This window comes from Triturus cristatus, chromosome 11 (assembly GCF_964204655.1).
Source record: "Triturus cristatus chromosome 11, aTriCri1.1, whole genome shotgun sequence".
NCBI lineage: Eukaryota > Metazoa > Chordata > Amphibia > Caudata > Salamandridae > Triturus > Triturus cristatus.
In genome coordinates, this window is record NC_140594.1 from 164,351,983 (window position 1) to 164,367,647 (window position 15,665).

The 15,665-nt window shown below is 46.4% G+C and overlaps 2 protein-coding genes across 2 annotated transcripts in view; one reads left to right on the forward strand and one right to left on the reverse strand.

Annotated features, from left to right (window-relative positions):
- Window positions 1–581, reverse strand: part of PSMD9 (proteasome 26S subunit, non-ATPase 9) — a 289,965-nt gene extending 289,384 nt beyond the window's left edge. The window contains exon 1 of the mRNA XM_085633077.1: window positions 564–581. The gene's annotated coding sequence lies outside the window, so the exon portion shown is untranslated. The remainder of the gene's footprint in view (window positions 1–563) is intronic.
- HPD (4-hydroxyphenylpyruvate dioxygenase) overlaps window positions 1–15,665 on the forward strand; it is a 137,186-nt gene that overhangs the window by 37,974 nt on the left and 83,547 nt on the right. Inside the window, exon 4 of the mRNA XM_085633073.1 lies at window positions 9,864–9,968. Within this exon, the coding sequence (XP_085489199.1) occupies window positions 9,864–9,968 (105 nt within the window). The remainder of the gene's footprint in view (window positions 1–9,863; window positions 9,969–15,665) is intronic.

Sequence of the window (15,665 nt, forward strand, 5' to 3'; positions counted from 1 at the left end):
AAAAAGCACATACAAAGCAAGGTTCGAGTGCCAGTGTAAAAGTGCTAGGACACAGTAGGCACGGCACCTACACGGAAGGATGCGCGAGCCAACGTAAAACTATATGTGGCAGAAGATTCTACGTGCTAATGTAGAACTATCTGGGAAGTAAAACTACGTGGGCGCAGTCCACACAGCTGGTAGGAAGCGTTGCCCAGCACTTGCGCGAGTACAGTCCACACAGTGCTTACCAGGAAGAGACGTACATGCATTGAGCCCAAAAACTGCCTGAGTGCCGAACAAAAGCTCATACAAGGCAAAAACCTTACAGTTTCAGTACAAAACGGACTGCTGTGTCTACATTTTCAGCCAATAACACCCCAAAGTGGCTGCAGCGGCAGCTCGGGGGCGAGCAGCAGGGCTGGACGATGCTCGCTCATATCTGAACTTCTGCGCGGTGCCCTGAGGTCCCCCCAGCACAGCCCGGAGTTGGAGGTGCCTTACCTCGGAGCTGCAGTCCGCCTCCATCCTGTTTCTCCCGATAGTCATCCCAGCCTCGGAGCCCACACAAGACATTCACTCACCTACAGCCAGCGAGGCCAGCCCGGAGGAGAGACCGACGGAGAGGCGGCTGGAGAGAGGGAGGTAGAGCCCGGCGATGGAGGGAAGGTGGCTGCACACCGAGTCTCAGCAGAGCTGCCTCCTCCTCGGCCCCGCCCCTCCTAGCTGCTGCCGCCGCTGCTAAGGAACCAGCACGGGCAGAGCTGCCAATCACTGCGACGTCACCGCACGCTGCCAGCCTCCGAGGGGGGAGGGCGGGGGAGCTATGGCTGTCCGTCAGCAGTACAGAGCCATACTTCGTTTAAACAATACGTAACATTTCGTGCGGTGGTGTGAATCAGAGCTGCAGGCTAATACATGACAATACGTAAAATTTCGTGCGGCGGTGTGAATCAGAGCTTCAGGCTAAAACATGAACACGGGAGCCGAGAGCAGGGGAAAGAGGACGCCAGGAACACCATCGCCTTTCTCCGAGGCGAAGCAGAAATGCCTCGGAGAAACGCAGCGGCGTTTTCCGATTAGGGGGCGTGTTTCTTTTTCTCTCCTCTTGCCATTGGCCCGTATATCTCACTTCGCAGATTCATTAAAACGGCGCTAAATACAAGCACCATACAACAACACGCACACATTTCAGGCAGGGACACAGTGGCCAGGAACAAAGCAATGTCCTCCTGAGGAGCCGCGGTGACTGATTAATAGAGGGAGGTGTAATGGCGTGCTAGCTCACCATGGATATTGTGCTGAGTGTAGAGCATTTGGCCGGTGTCAGAGTGCAATGCCACAATAGGACCACTGGGCTGGTCTCGACGGATCAGCCATGCTAAGTGTGATATGGTTTTGTCGGAAGCCACATGGGTCTTGGCCAAGTGAGTTGCATAGTTGTGGCATCGTAAATGTTCTAATAAAGCCATGCGTTCGCGCTAGGCATCTGCCAGGCTACGGCCGTTAGTCTGTTCCGTCTCCGCCATGCCTTCTAGGCGGAGGAGCTGACTCTCTATACGCAAGATGTCACTGTGCAGTTGCCAACAAATGTTCCATCGGAACCCCATACAGTGTCACCTCAGCGTCACTTTAAAGGCATCCCACTCGGTGGATCTTGCAGTAAGAGAGTCTGCATTTAGATCAAAATAGTCTTTAATGACTGTGGCAACGGAAGGGAGGTCTTCTAGCACTGCCGGTTGTAATCGCCATGTGGAATGGGGGCTTGCCAGAGACCCACTCAGGGTGATCAGAGTGGGTTTGGCCCTGGTAGTCAATGTATGGGACACAATGGGCCAGGTCCAGTGTACCAAACACCCTATCTATCCTCATGTGCAGTGAATGAGTCACAGAATAAAAGGAATACACCCTGGCAGTCTCATTGCGACTATGCCAGAGGTCCACCAGCCCCCAATTCTGCAACCAGTTCTTGAGCGCTTGGGCATTTGTGGGGGCAGTCGTACGGGTCAGCGGAGGGAAGGAAGGATCTAGGGTGGTGTCCAAGAAGCTGTTAAAATCACCACCCAGCAGCCACAGTACTCTGCTCCAACGCAACACTATTCCAAAAAGTGCTTGTAAGCATTTTATCTGGTTAGTGTTGGGGGAGTATGTGCTACCCAGCAAGATGTGGTGGCCATCCAGTCTGCCACTCACAAGGACATATTTGCCCACCGAGTCGGTGGCTGTCTCATCAGGCTTAAATTACGTCCTCCAACTCACCCAGATCAGAACCCTACGGGCATAGGAGAAGTCTGTGGCGAACATCTGTCCACGCCAGCAACGCTGCAGCTTAATCACTTCAGGGAGCGTAAAATGTGACATTTGCAGCAGAGCAACGTGGACTGAGTGGCGTCTAAGTGATATGCATCCCGCGGACATTCCAAGTTAGCACTTTAATACATGTAGTGTGTTGGTGTGTGCGAGATAGGGACAAAGCACGAGCAATGGGATCAAACCAACTTGTACGGGCAGTGGTGATATCTTGCCGGCGGAAAGGGCAGAAGCAGGGAGGCCAGGCAGCATGTGTAAAACTAAATAAGAAAACATAACAATGTAAAAAAGAAAAATGAATACCAGTACGCTAACTGAGCACCCTCCCAAACCAATCTGAAGTTAACATTTAGGTACTGATCAAAAACTCTGTGCAGGGGAGGCTTAGCTCAGATACAAGAGGCGGTGAATCCACTAAATATATTCAGTAGCAAGTGCCTGTATAGAGTAATGGGCTAATTTAAGGTAGGCCATCTGGAACAATGTTTTCTGTGGAAAAAAGGATTAATACATGTCAAGAAGAGACGAGGCATAACGGTCCAGCTCACCAGGTGCCTAAAGGTTAGAAGAAATAAGGATGAAACATAGGTGATCATATATCACACTGCATGTGCCCATTGTATAATAGATAAGGCAGACAGCAGGTCAAATAATGTCATCAGTTTGTGGAGTCACCTACGAAGGGGGCATGGCGTCTGCCGGGAGGGCCAGGAATCGACAGAACCTTCGACACAGGAGGATCGGAGCAAGTTATCTGCAGAGCTCGATTGTCGTGCTTCATCCATGAGGACGGCAGCCTGTTAATGATCTTCTCTACTTAAGGCACAGACATAGAGGCCGGAGACCAGTGTGATCAGGAGCGATGTCGGCGACCTCCGGTGCGGGGCCGATCCTCAACAGCGCCAGGTCTGTATGCACCAACAGCATGAGGGTTGTAGGTTTCCAACTTCATCAGGCGAGTTGAAGAAGTGCGTGGGTCCATTTGCGACTACACAGAGACGCGCTGGGAACAGCAGCAAGTACTTCAGCTCCAATTCACGAAGGTGCCGCTTAATTGCCAGAAAGGCTCTCCATTGTCGTTACACTGTTATAATGTAATCAGGAAAGAGCATTACATTATCATTGTTTACCTTGATCTCAGTAACCTTTCTGGCCTCGCGTAGGAGCGAGTCGCGTTCCCGTAAATGCAGCAATCGGAGCACCAGGGGGCGAGGATTGGATCCAGGCGGACGCTTTCTTGCCCGAACTCGGTGTGCCCTTTTAATAGTGAAGGATTGTGAGAAGGTATGCAGGGGAAGCAATTCCTGCAAGCACTGCTCCACATATTGCACAGCATTTCGGTCCTCCATCCCCTTGGGGAGATGCACAATTTGAACATTGCTTCTCCTCAATCTTCCCTCAGTATCTTCAGCTCTATGTTCCAGGATATCGACATGCTTCAGTAGCACCTGCACAGTAGAGTGCGTATTTTGTGTTTTTGGTTGCAGGTCGACAAGGTTGTGCTCCACTGTGTCCACAAGTTAACGATGAACGGCATGTAGTATAGTGAGGTCTGTAGCCACAATGTTTATTTTAGCCTCCAATGATGTACGATAGTGGTCAGAGGGCTTCGATACTGAGGCATCTTTGGCAGTCATGGACAACATCATCACCAATCGTGACGGGTGTCTTGGGCAGCTGAGTGGCGGCGGCTGGCCCAAAAAGCAACTAATATGGCAGAGGCAAAGGCAACACAGGAGACTGTACCATGCATGTAGCCCCAAATACTATAGATGAGAAAATACAGGAAAATCGGGAAAGATGTTAGAGTGAATCAGCAGCACATACCAGGTCCCCCAGGGCCACTACAGGATAACAGGGGTGTTGCAGGGTTCTACTAGACCTCAGCCCACTGCCTATACCAATGCTCCACCCGGGCAGCTGGGCCAATCCACGCCACTGGGTACTAGCCAGAGCTGTCATGGGCCCTCTAGCAAGGCAGTCACCAAACTCTATAATGGCTTCCAGACTCAGGGCAGCAACAAGGGGCTCCATCTAGGGCCAAGCTGTGGCTGCAGCAACCAGGTCCAAGTCACTCCTCACTTTCGCCCCACCTGGCGCCAGTAGCAGGGATGTTCACCAGAGAGGCCCAGGAGCAAAGGGACTAGCTGCGACAATGCATATAAGGCCAATCACCAGCTACAGCAGCCCAGGCCCGAACCAACCTCTGCTCCCCTGCCTCTGGCAGGGGCCCCAGCAGCAGCCTATCGTGTATCAAGGGGAGCACCCACGATTCACAGGTCCCATGACCACCACTGGGGGAGCTGGTATGTAGTGTGGGGGCTTTCCTCTGGCCCAGAGTACAAACGTCCCAAGTCACCACTCACCCCACCTCCCAGCAGCCAAACCTAGGCCTGACATGGCCTCTAGGACAGCGGCAACTTCAGCAGCTAGGGCGGAGGCAAGCAAGAGCCTCTGCAACAGGGGAGGCCCGGGTTCGTTCTGGCCCTCCTGTCTCCGCTTTCAGGTACTGCGCAGTGGTGGGAGTCCCAACTGCTCAGGAGCAGCAGGTCAGGTCCAGCAGTCATAGGATCCTGACCAGAAGCACCAGAGGAAGGCAGCAGGCGAAGAAGCCAGGGCAGAGGTGCGGCGCAAAGACGTCTACTCCAACCCCACTTCTAGGCCTTGGTCCAATCAGGCCTCTGGGCTCCTCACCGTCTCGGCAGCCAGTGGGGGGAGGGGGGAGAAAAAAGGGAAAAGGTAGGCATGAAAACAACAGCCTCGCAGTTCCTGGGCTCACTCATCCCATAGGGGTGTCGCAAGAGGCAGATCTCTCCCCTGTATCCGCCACGGTATCAGCCCTCACAGTCACAGAGACCTCCACAGGGACCACAGGGGGAGCTGGTACACAGGGGACCCCCCTCCGACCAAGGGCCCAAGCATCACCCATCTCTGCCTGCCTAACTTTCCAGCCACCAAGCCTAGGCCCAACATGGCCCACGGCAGCCGCGACAGCTAAAGAAGGGGCAGGCAAGAACCCCCGCAACTGTGTAGGCCCATGCCATGCCCAATCTGGCTCTCATGCACCCACTTGCAAGTGCAGAGTCGTAAGCCACAACAGCTCAGGAGCGGCAAGCCAGATCCAGCTGGCTCGAGATTACATACAGTAGTGCCGGGGGAGGCAGCAGGTAAAGAGGCCAGGGCAGCGGTGCGGCGTCCACTCTACCCCCCATGGCTAGGCCTAGGTCTGATCTGGTCACCTCACCGACACTTCAGCCAACAGGGAGCAGGGGCAGAGAAGACAGAAAGAGGCAGCCAGGAAAGCAATGGCCTTGCAGCTCCCAGGCTCGCTTGCCCCACAGGGATCTCTCCGGGGGCAGCTCTCTTTCCTGCATTCGTCACGGCCACAGCCCTCTCACTAACCAGACAAGCTTACACCTGCCTCGGGGCCGGTCTGTCTGCATGCCGTTCCCGCTCAGCCAGCCTCAGCAACCAGACACCCGGCCACTCGGTTGCCGCCCATGGTCAGGTCAGCAGGAGGCGGCTGGGAATGTTAACCAATATAGTGCGGCGCAAAAGGGGCACCGACTGCACAGCGCTCATCATCTCGCCGCCAGGCAGATGTAGGCCGCAAGCAAATTCCGTCGCAAAGAGGCAGTTCCCACCAGGCAATCAGCGCATTGGCGGGTGGCGCCTGTAGAGGACCAATTTGGGGAGCAGACGAATCAGGCCAGGACATTGGATGGCAGCTGAAGACTAAAGTAATGTCGAATAATGGGGAAGATGCTCAGAGCCTCCTCAGAACACGTCCTCCATCTTGTCACTGCAAGCCACGCCCCGCACATTACTATCTCTCTATATCATACCCGCAGTAATGGCTTGGTGGAGCATTGTAAGAGGTCATCAAGACATTACTGCGGGGAAGATAGAAACATATTCAAAGGTGGGCAGCTGTGCGTCCACATGTATGTGCATGCATGGGTAGCCATTTACAAAATCATTTAAAAAAACTTTGGCAAAGCTATGAAGCAGGCACTCTGAGCCAGGCTATTGGTTTTGCCAAAGTTTTTTTTTGCTGCCGGTTACCTACTTTGCTCTAGCACTGCAATTCCACACCCCTGGGACAGTAGTCCATAGCTGAATGAATGATGGGTCATTCGCTGTTTATCCTGAATAAAACGTATTAAAATGCACATAACCTATTACACCTCAGCTCAAATAATTTTTATGAATACAGAAGTTTCAGGCATCGAAAAATCATTAAAATGTTAATAGACCTGCAGGTCTGTGACTTAAATAATCAACTCGACCTAATTATAATGCTCTTGACCCATAAACTGCTTTCAAATGATGTGATCCTGGGCAAAAACTTTTAATTCACGGAGCCACCATTTTCTTGTTTATCACACATGAGAGCACCTTCAAATATGCAAGTTCAGGATGTTTGCCGTACAAAAAAACACTTTTGTTTGATTATATAGACTAAACTGTTGCTCCATATATAATTCAAATCTAGCTCATGTAGGACACACATGACCGCTGACTTGCCTCTTAGTTTATTAACCGCATTGTCATCAGGGCGGGGGCAGAAATGTTTCTCATATTGTGTTTAAAAACTATCAGTTTTAGCAAATTACTTAACTGAAGCATGAAGTGGTAGTATACTTATTTGCAATCAGCAGATTTTCCATTGAAATGGCCACATGTCCCACTGAAATGTGGTTTTACTGATAAACCTATATAGTGTACAATGTTTGAAAATTCAGTTTCTGCAAATATTTGTCATTTACACATCACCAAGTAAAGTGTTCTGATTTGTTTTGTTCCTATTTAAATCTTTGTTTGCGTCACACTTCTGAATTACAAAAAAATTATTTCTTAATTCCTACTATATGTTGAAATATTTTTACTATTTATTTACAATCTGTTTAATGTTTTGTTTTTGGAAAACAAACGCCATCTTACAGCCTTTTGTTTCACAGTGATTATCATACAGCTAACTTGATAGAAACCTCTAACTGTAATAGGAGAAAGAAAAGAAAACACAATTTTCCAGGATGAGATATACAACAATTAGTAAAAAGACAAACTGACATTGGACCTCTGTCCTGGAATGGACAGCAAATATGTCAAGATAAAAACAAGATTTAAAGGCGTCTTTATTGCTCATTCACTTTCTGAATGAGCAGAACACCTGTTGCTTCCAGCTTTAATTCCTTCGTCAGAACAGACTAGTAGATGCTAAAAATAGCTCGACCTGATAAAATCTGACTCGCCATAGCGAGTGGGCGAGTCGATTTTTCGAGACCAGAGTTTGTTCCAGCAGTTTCACTCTATTCCTGAAGCATGATGCCTTCAGTCATCAAGGCTTAGTTTCTGCATTCTCTCCATTTTCCCTCATGGCGAGATTCCTAGTACGTCTTTACAAGGGAGTATGAGGAAGTCATAGTAATAACCCTCTCTGCCCTCACATGGGGTGCTTCACTCTTCTGATGAAGACGGCATTATTCACGGAATGGCCTTCCATATTCCATAACAATTAGAGTCCAGAGCTGTCACTTTTGTCTATTTAGAGACTTTATCTGTCTGCTTGGAAGATGAGAGGAAGGGTTTGCAATATCTGGGTCTTTCTTTGTCTTTGGCAGCTGCTGTTCAGTAGTTCCATAAAAGCTCTACTCATAGATCCTATAATTGGAATTGGGTGTCTTTTGTTTCTTGTTGTCAGAACCAGGCTTTAGAATGTGTTCATGTGAACCCACATTGATGCTTCAGTTTGTGCAGGATTGATTAATCTAGGCTTAACAGTGGCTACCTTTAAGGTTCAGTTAGCAGCTATTAAAACCATTCTTCCTCTGTGGGGGTGGGTGGTTTGGCTGTAATCGAATAACTGTTGAGGGTGTTTGAAAAAGATTTTCATTGCAGAGATCACCTCCTAAGTTGTCCGTTATGCCTTGGGATCTTCCACTGGTGCTTAAGGATTTACAGCTTCCACTGTTTGATCCTTAGTAGAAATGCCCGTTTCATTTTTGGCCCTTAAGACGGTCTTATTGTTAGCCTTCGTTTCGGCCAGGAGTCTTGGCGAGTTGGCCGATCTTTCAGTTATGACTCCTTACCTTCAGATATTTTCTGATAGGATTACTTTATAGTTGGATCCACATTTTTTGCCCTGAGGTCGTTTTTAACTTCCACATTGGGCAAGAAATTATTCTTCCATCATTTTTTCCAAGTCCCATCTTTAGAAGGAGAGCAAGACTGCATCTTATGTGTGTTTTTGAGCTGTGCAATTTTACTCTCTCGTTTAGCTGAGTGTAGAGTTTCAGACAGCCTTTTTGGGAATTTTGGATTCTTCAGGAGGATCCAGAAATCATCCACTCTAAGACACTTGATTACGTCTGCTATTTCTTTAGCTTACGGCTCGCGGGGTGTTGTCTTACCTGATTCTATTCAGGGCTGATCCAAACGGTGAATGGCAGCTTAATAGACATAAGTGGGCGGAGGCATTCTCTCCAAGACAAGTGTGCCCCCTGAGCTATGCCGTCTACACATATGTTTCCCATAAAGACTGGATGTCGGAGATCTGACTGTTCTAAAATTTGAAACCAGTTTTTTGGCTTCTGTTGGTGCTATCTAAATAATTTTTGTTCTATTATGCTTAATTAAATAAAGAGCTGTGTAGCAACCCAAAAAAGTAGTACATTTCTTTGTGGATCAAGTTGTGTTGTACTGATTTTTATTCATAATTCTGTAAGAACTGGGACAGGGTGGGGTTACGGTGATAATGGTCTGATTAGCTACCGGTAGATTTTCTTACTTTTAATAGCACTCACATTCTCACCCTCCTTCCGCCAAAACACAACTTTCATCTGTAATGCTTGGCGACAACAGACTGTTGTCAATCTTGCACATATATTATGGGTTCAGACTGGGCGGGTCCAAAGGATGAAAGGGAGGGGTCAAAGTTTTAATTGGTGACATGACACCTGTCAGAGGTGTGCCACACCTCAATTCTGTAAGTACTGCGACAAGGAAGGTTATTCAGAGTAATGAAGATTACCAGTAAGTAATCAGCCCATATTTATACTTATCTTCATGTTTAGCACGCAAACACACTCATCATCTCTGGTGATTCTAAGCTCACCCACAGACCGGAAACCAAGAGACTGCAAACTAAGAAGTGTAAAATAAAAAAACCAAGCCAGCAAGCCTTTCCATCTATGCACTCAGGATCTGGAAAAGCATCCACATTTCCAAGAGGGCCGCCTCAGTGCTGCACTTTTTTAAGAAAGAGTTGAAGATGGACCACTTTACAGAACACTAATAACATTGCATTAACAGCCCACAAACCAGCTATCTCTCTTATCACTCATTGACTTTGATTGTGTTTGATTCTGAGCAGGGTACTGTTGCCTTTTGTTTAGGTTTGGGCTGCAGAAATACAGCCTACTTTAATACCTACATACATATATGGTTTGTCGATCCACAACATAAGATTTAACATTTATTGCTGCAAACAATTGTTTTACCTAAGGGATATATGTTGTTGATTTTAGAGGATGATGTGTTCTGATACAACAAATATGTTTTTCATTTTGAAGGCGGCTTCATTTTACTGCAATAAAATGGGATTCGAGCCGTTTGCTTACAAAGGCCTGGAGACTGGCAGCAGGGAGGCGGTGTCCCACGTTGTGAAACAGGATAAGGTAAGGACACAACCAGTACTGTTACCATAGGAAGGCACAGCCTGTGGCGGACAGGCCTTTCCCAGCATTGTACAGATTTCTTCAAAAGGCTCTTTTGAATGGTTGGTGAAAGCACGTTGGCGGAGGTGGAGAGATGTCCATGTAACTCCTGAAGGACACTTATCTTCTGGTCTAACCACCACAGCTTTGTTTCTGGCCTCATCCATTTTTGGCTGATAGAAATCTTCAACCACAGCGAGTTTGTGGTGACTTGTACAGTCAATTATTATAAACCCTCCGTTGGCCAAGTCAATGATTCCAAATGTCACCCTTTCCACCTCCGGTTATTGGGAAATTAAGCACACCTCCTGTGAGTGGTTGAGAATTTAACCATGGCCACGGTTATTTTGGAACTAACTAACCCTACCCAGAATCGGATATTGAGGACTTGTCCGCATAGACAGAAGATCTGGGGTCTCATTTATGAAAAGTGACGCATCGCTGCGAGAAAACAGCGATGAGTCAGTTTTCATTGCGCCCTCCTTGCGACACCAATGATGCGTCATATTTACAGTATGACGCATCATGTCGTAAGGAGTTACAGATATGTCAGTATTTCTGACGTATCTGTAGGCGCAAAAATGACGCATTGCTGGAGTGTGTCACAAAAGTGACGCAACTCCAGCAATGGGTCATTTCACAAGGGCAAGTCCCATGTGAAATGTGCCTGCGTCAGTCTTATGCCCGCCATGAGGCAGGCGTAAGATATTGACGCATTTGTGTCCTAGAAGTGACACAGTGAAATCTCATAGATTTCACTGCGTCACTTCTACGACCCTTTCTTGCGTCGGAACGCCCCTCCTGCATACATTATACCTGGCGCAGGTATAATGTGGCGCAGGGGCTTACAAAGTGAAGCATCCACCTAGATGCGTCACTTTGAAATATGGTGCAACAAGGCTAATTGTTTACGCCGCTAGTGCGTCACAAAAAGTGATGCACCGGCGGCGCAAAAGTGACGCAAGGGCTCATAAATAAGCCCCCTTGTATTTAACTTTTCACAGATTTAATGGGTGACAATTTAACAAACTAGCAAATATTTTTTTTTTTTATTAACTTGACTCATAGTCATTAACTAAAGATTTAACATTGGTGAGGGTTGCTTACTGGGGTTTTAGCTCCAATAACACTGCTATTATTGTAAACTCCAAAAGCATTTTGTTCAGTCAGTTACTCACTGAGAATGAGCTCTTTTAGCTCCACTTAGAATCAATGACTGAGTATGTAGATCCATCCACAGATGGCATTTTGGTATTAACTGACTGCAAAATCAGTAAATTAAGATTTACAACACAATAATTTGCTGTTTTGAACCCAGGGCTACCCAGAGTCAACAGTAGAAGACGTCCTGCCAACAGTAGTTGGATGTATTATTCTTCCCGCTAGAAATCATGGAGTAAGAACTTAGGGGCTGATTTACATGTGGGCGGCAAGGATATTCCGTCACAATGTTGACGAAATATTTCACCGCCAACAAAATGGTCTGTCCGCCTGATTTAAATGCAGTGGACTTTTGGTGTAACCGTGGCAGAGACTTCACTGTCTCCCCAATGGTTAGACCCCTCCATTGGAGTAAGGACCTCTAAGCCGCCCACCTAATTTGGATGGCCAGACATAAAAGTCAGTTTTCACTACCTGTCACCACCAGGAAAACCCTGGTGGTAAGGGGCAGTGACAATTGTCTAATGTACCGCTTGCCATGGGAGGTAACTCCCATGGTGGGGGGGGGGGGCATTGTTTTTTTAAATTTAAAAAACAAAATCCTGTTGTATTTAAAAAAAATACAAAATTAACTTTGTCGTATGGCTTTGCCATGTTTGATGGAGACATATGGCAAAGTTACAATGCATTGATAGGAACCGCTTTGATAGTGGTTCCTGTCAATGCATTAAGTATCGGCTGGCCTGACAAACATTTATAAATTTGGTTGTCAGGACCTCCGTTGCCATGCAAAGGACAACCAACCTCAAAAAATATAAAGCGAGGCCATAGCCCTGTCTTTTGTCCTCTATTGCGGTTAGACTTCCTCACATACATGGACCGATGATTTAGGATGCCAACCTCAGTCTATCAGGGATAGCCCGACCACAATCAATGGTTGAGGATTTTGCACTGCCTATTGCAGGCTTACTGAGTTTACTCTACACACAGACCATGGTTGAGTATTATGTCTCTCCTATAGTAGTGTATTGGGTTGGCTCCACCCACACTCAATGGTCAAGGACTTAGCCTGCCAATTACAGGCTATGAGTTTTACTCTGCCCGCAGTCTGTGGTTGAGTATGTAGTCCGGCCTATTACAGTGTATCCGGTTAACCCCACCCACAGTCTATGCTTGAGCATTTAGCCCCACCTTTTGCAGGCTATCAGGGCTAGGTCCTTCCACAGTAATTAACTGAGGATTAAGCTCTTCCCCCAGTGGCCATCAGTTTCTACCCACCTGCAGTCAGTACATTGAGGATTTAACCAAACCCAGCTCAGAATTATCGCCACCCACAATCAATAAGTGATTGAAGATTTAGCTCCCTTAAAGCCAGTTATCTAGGTTCTGTTCTGGTCTTACTCACGAATGATTACCAAGTGACAAACTCATGTTGTCGTGAAGCGACTTTCTAATCACAGCCACTGCTTGCCTTCTGACTGAACATAGTATAATATTTTATTTTTCATGTTCGTTCCTCAACCATTGCATTGCGTATCTATTTTTGTCTGAAGTATCCAAATATAATAAAAATAGGTGCAGAGGTGTGCACACCTGTGCCAAAATTGTAATTTAACTGCTCTGAGGTCGACCATACTAGGGGACCATACCAGGGAAGTTAATCCCTTCATGTCCTAGGCCCATTTTTGGACATCCATGGGCACATTGTGTCCACTGAATCAGAACTATTTCTATATGTCCATAGGAAACCGGCAAGGTAAATAAGTTGACCAAGGCTAGTGACTTGGGAGCTGCACTGCTTAGTCAAAGCCTTAACCAATGTGATGGCAGGAAAATATGGGGGACATAAGCACTAAATATCATTTTAAGAACAGAAGACAAAAATAAAAAAATTCACCTCCTCGTGAGATTCTGTCATGAAATCCGAGGTAGCTGTGGTGCTGAGGGGAGAATTGGGGTGTTGTAAAAATGATTACTTACCTGTGTTCTTCATTACTTTAAGTTCACCTCTTACTCGTCACAGTCCTTACTACGTGATGGTGCTCTTTGCTCTTGATACAGACAATAGTTTTGCCTAATACCCCTAACCTTTCTTCTACTGTTAAATAAGTATTTTTTCCATTTCTATGAATACCAAGGCTCCCCCAAGTTCTACCTAAAACACCCTGGTTACCTATCTGTATGGGCAGTAATTACCAAGCTGAGGTTGGAAGATTAGGAAGCTATGGAAGGATGCTAGACTGTGATGAGGAATGTCACTGGTAAGTAATCGAAATATTATCTCTACGTCCCAACCCGTACCACAGGGGGTTTGTCACGAATAAGCAATTGCTGCCTGTCTACAAAAGCAAAACCCAGTTTGAATACTGCTAGACAATTCCTTATGATAAATAACTACAACTTTTTAAGAGGCAAGGTTAACATGACAAAACTTCTTCAGCTATACTAGCACAATGATTAGCTGCCACATCAAAGTGGTAACGCTGAACAAATGGAAGCCCATTTGGCAGCCCGCTAAATTTCAGATAAACGCTGCTTTATCCTCCATTCAGCAGGTGGCCTCTTCTTTCATGGAATGTACCTTAATAGCTACAGGAATGAATTTATAATATGAGTGATATGCCACGCCTCTGGCAGATTTGACATACAGACTAATGGTTGTGGAAGATTTTCAACCCTTTCCACAAGAACCAAAAGTCACCCACAATGACCTGCAAGACCTAAAAAATTATGTACGACGTTAGTAAACAAGTAATTCACATCTTCAATCCAAGAAGTGTAAGCTTTCTTTTTCTAGAGAGTTTAAAATAAACCTTGGAAAACCATTTCTTGTTCTAAATTAAACTTTGAAGTAATTCTGGGGAGAAATCCAGGTCAAGTGGTGCTCCCGATTCCTGCTAGCATCGTGCAAATGTAACTGGCTAGAAAAAAAAACACTGAGGAGGACAAAAAGGGAAAGGCAAAATAATGTAATGGCTCAAAAGTACCTCTTGAATACCTTTCAAAACTAAGGGTGCATCCCAAGAAGGTGAAAGAGAATGTCGAACAGACCATCAGAACTTCTCAGGAGCCTATTAGCCAGCGCTATTTGCAATATTGAAAATCCAGGCCCTGTGGAGGCCTTAGCAGCTGCCCATTGACCATAAGCGTAGACACAGCCACTCAAGGAATCAAGAATCAAGAATGGCTCCGAAGAAACAACCTGGCTACCCTTACCTTAGAAAGGCACCAGCTTTAGAAATGTAACTAACTGTGGGCATAAGAAGCATGAGTAGATGGTTGTAAAGCATCTTCAATGCAAGAGACCACTTTCTTTGAATAATTTAATTGCTTGAGAGCTATCCACTCAGTTACCAGTGATTAAGCATAGGTGGAGCAGAGCTTAGCAAGTACGGTATGGCCATAAAAAGGGACTCGGAAACACTGGGATTCAAACCAATTGAGTCAGTCATCTGCCCCAACAGAGAAAAAACAGAGTCTCCACAGCCAAAAGGGGGCAAATCAGAGCAGTTGTGCCTTTTCCATTGGAATCTTCTTGAACACCCTCAGGAGAAGGGAAATGGGCAAGAATGCAAATAGGAGTCCTGGAAGCCATCGGAATGACAGAGTGGCCACTGCCCATACCTCTTTGTAAGGTTTTCACTCTTCTGATGCACACGTATGGAAGATAAGCATCCTCCCTGGATGCAAACAGATCCAGCCAAGGATTTCCCAAGCGATCAATTAGAAATCGAAAATTGTGGGGGATGATGAAGGTCAGTCGAGTATGGTAAAACTCAACTCAAACAGTCTGTGATTCTGTTCATGGAACCTACTATGTAAGTGGCCATCCAGGAAAGCAGAATTTTCTCTGCCCACAAGCTCAAAAGTGGGCTACCTTTCCTAGTTCAGGTGAGCTTGACAGTTCACATGTTTTTGCCATCTGGTAGTCTGTCCTTATGAAGACCCCTGAAGGGAGGTGCATAAGCGTACAGACCACAGATCACTTTGGTCAATTCCTGCCTTTTTGATCTTTGGAGACCACTAAAGGAACAAGAGGGGCCAGAATGACCCCTGCTAAAAAGAGAGACCATCAACCACCAGATTTTCACCTGATGAAGGCTGGGAGACACTGGAACCAGAATATCCAGTTCATGGATGGCTACATCCCAATGCACTGGAAGGTGGCACAAGGTGTAATCTTTCCAAGGGGCTACCACTGTAGTGACGAACGTGAACTGATGTGCTTTCAATAACTCCCCTCCTGTTGCCATTCCATCTTCAATAATATCTCTAGATGAAGAGTGACATTCTCTGGGTTTGTGCAAAAGTGTGCAACAATAAACAGACAATCTTGTGCTGGCTAGACAAGTTCTATTTCTTTTAATTCTAATGAGATCCGATTTCTCAGAGTTTTGAACACTGTCATTCCTTTGAAAGAGTATCAGCCTGTATTAAGCAGTTGTATAGGTAAAGAAATAGTTGTACACTCTGAACCTGTAGAAAGGCCACCATTTA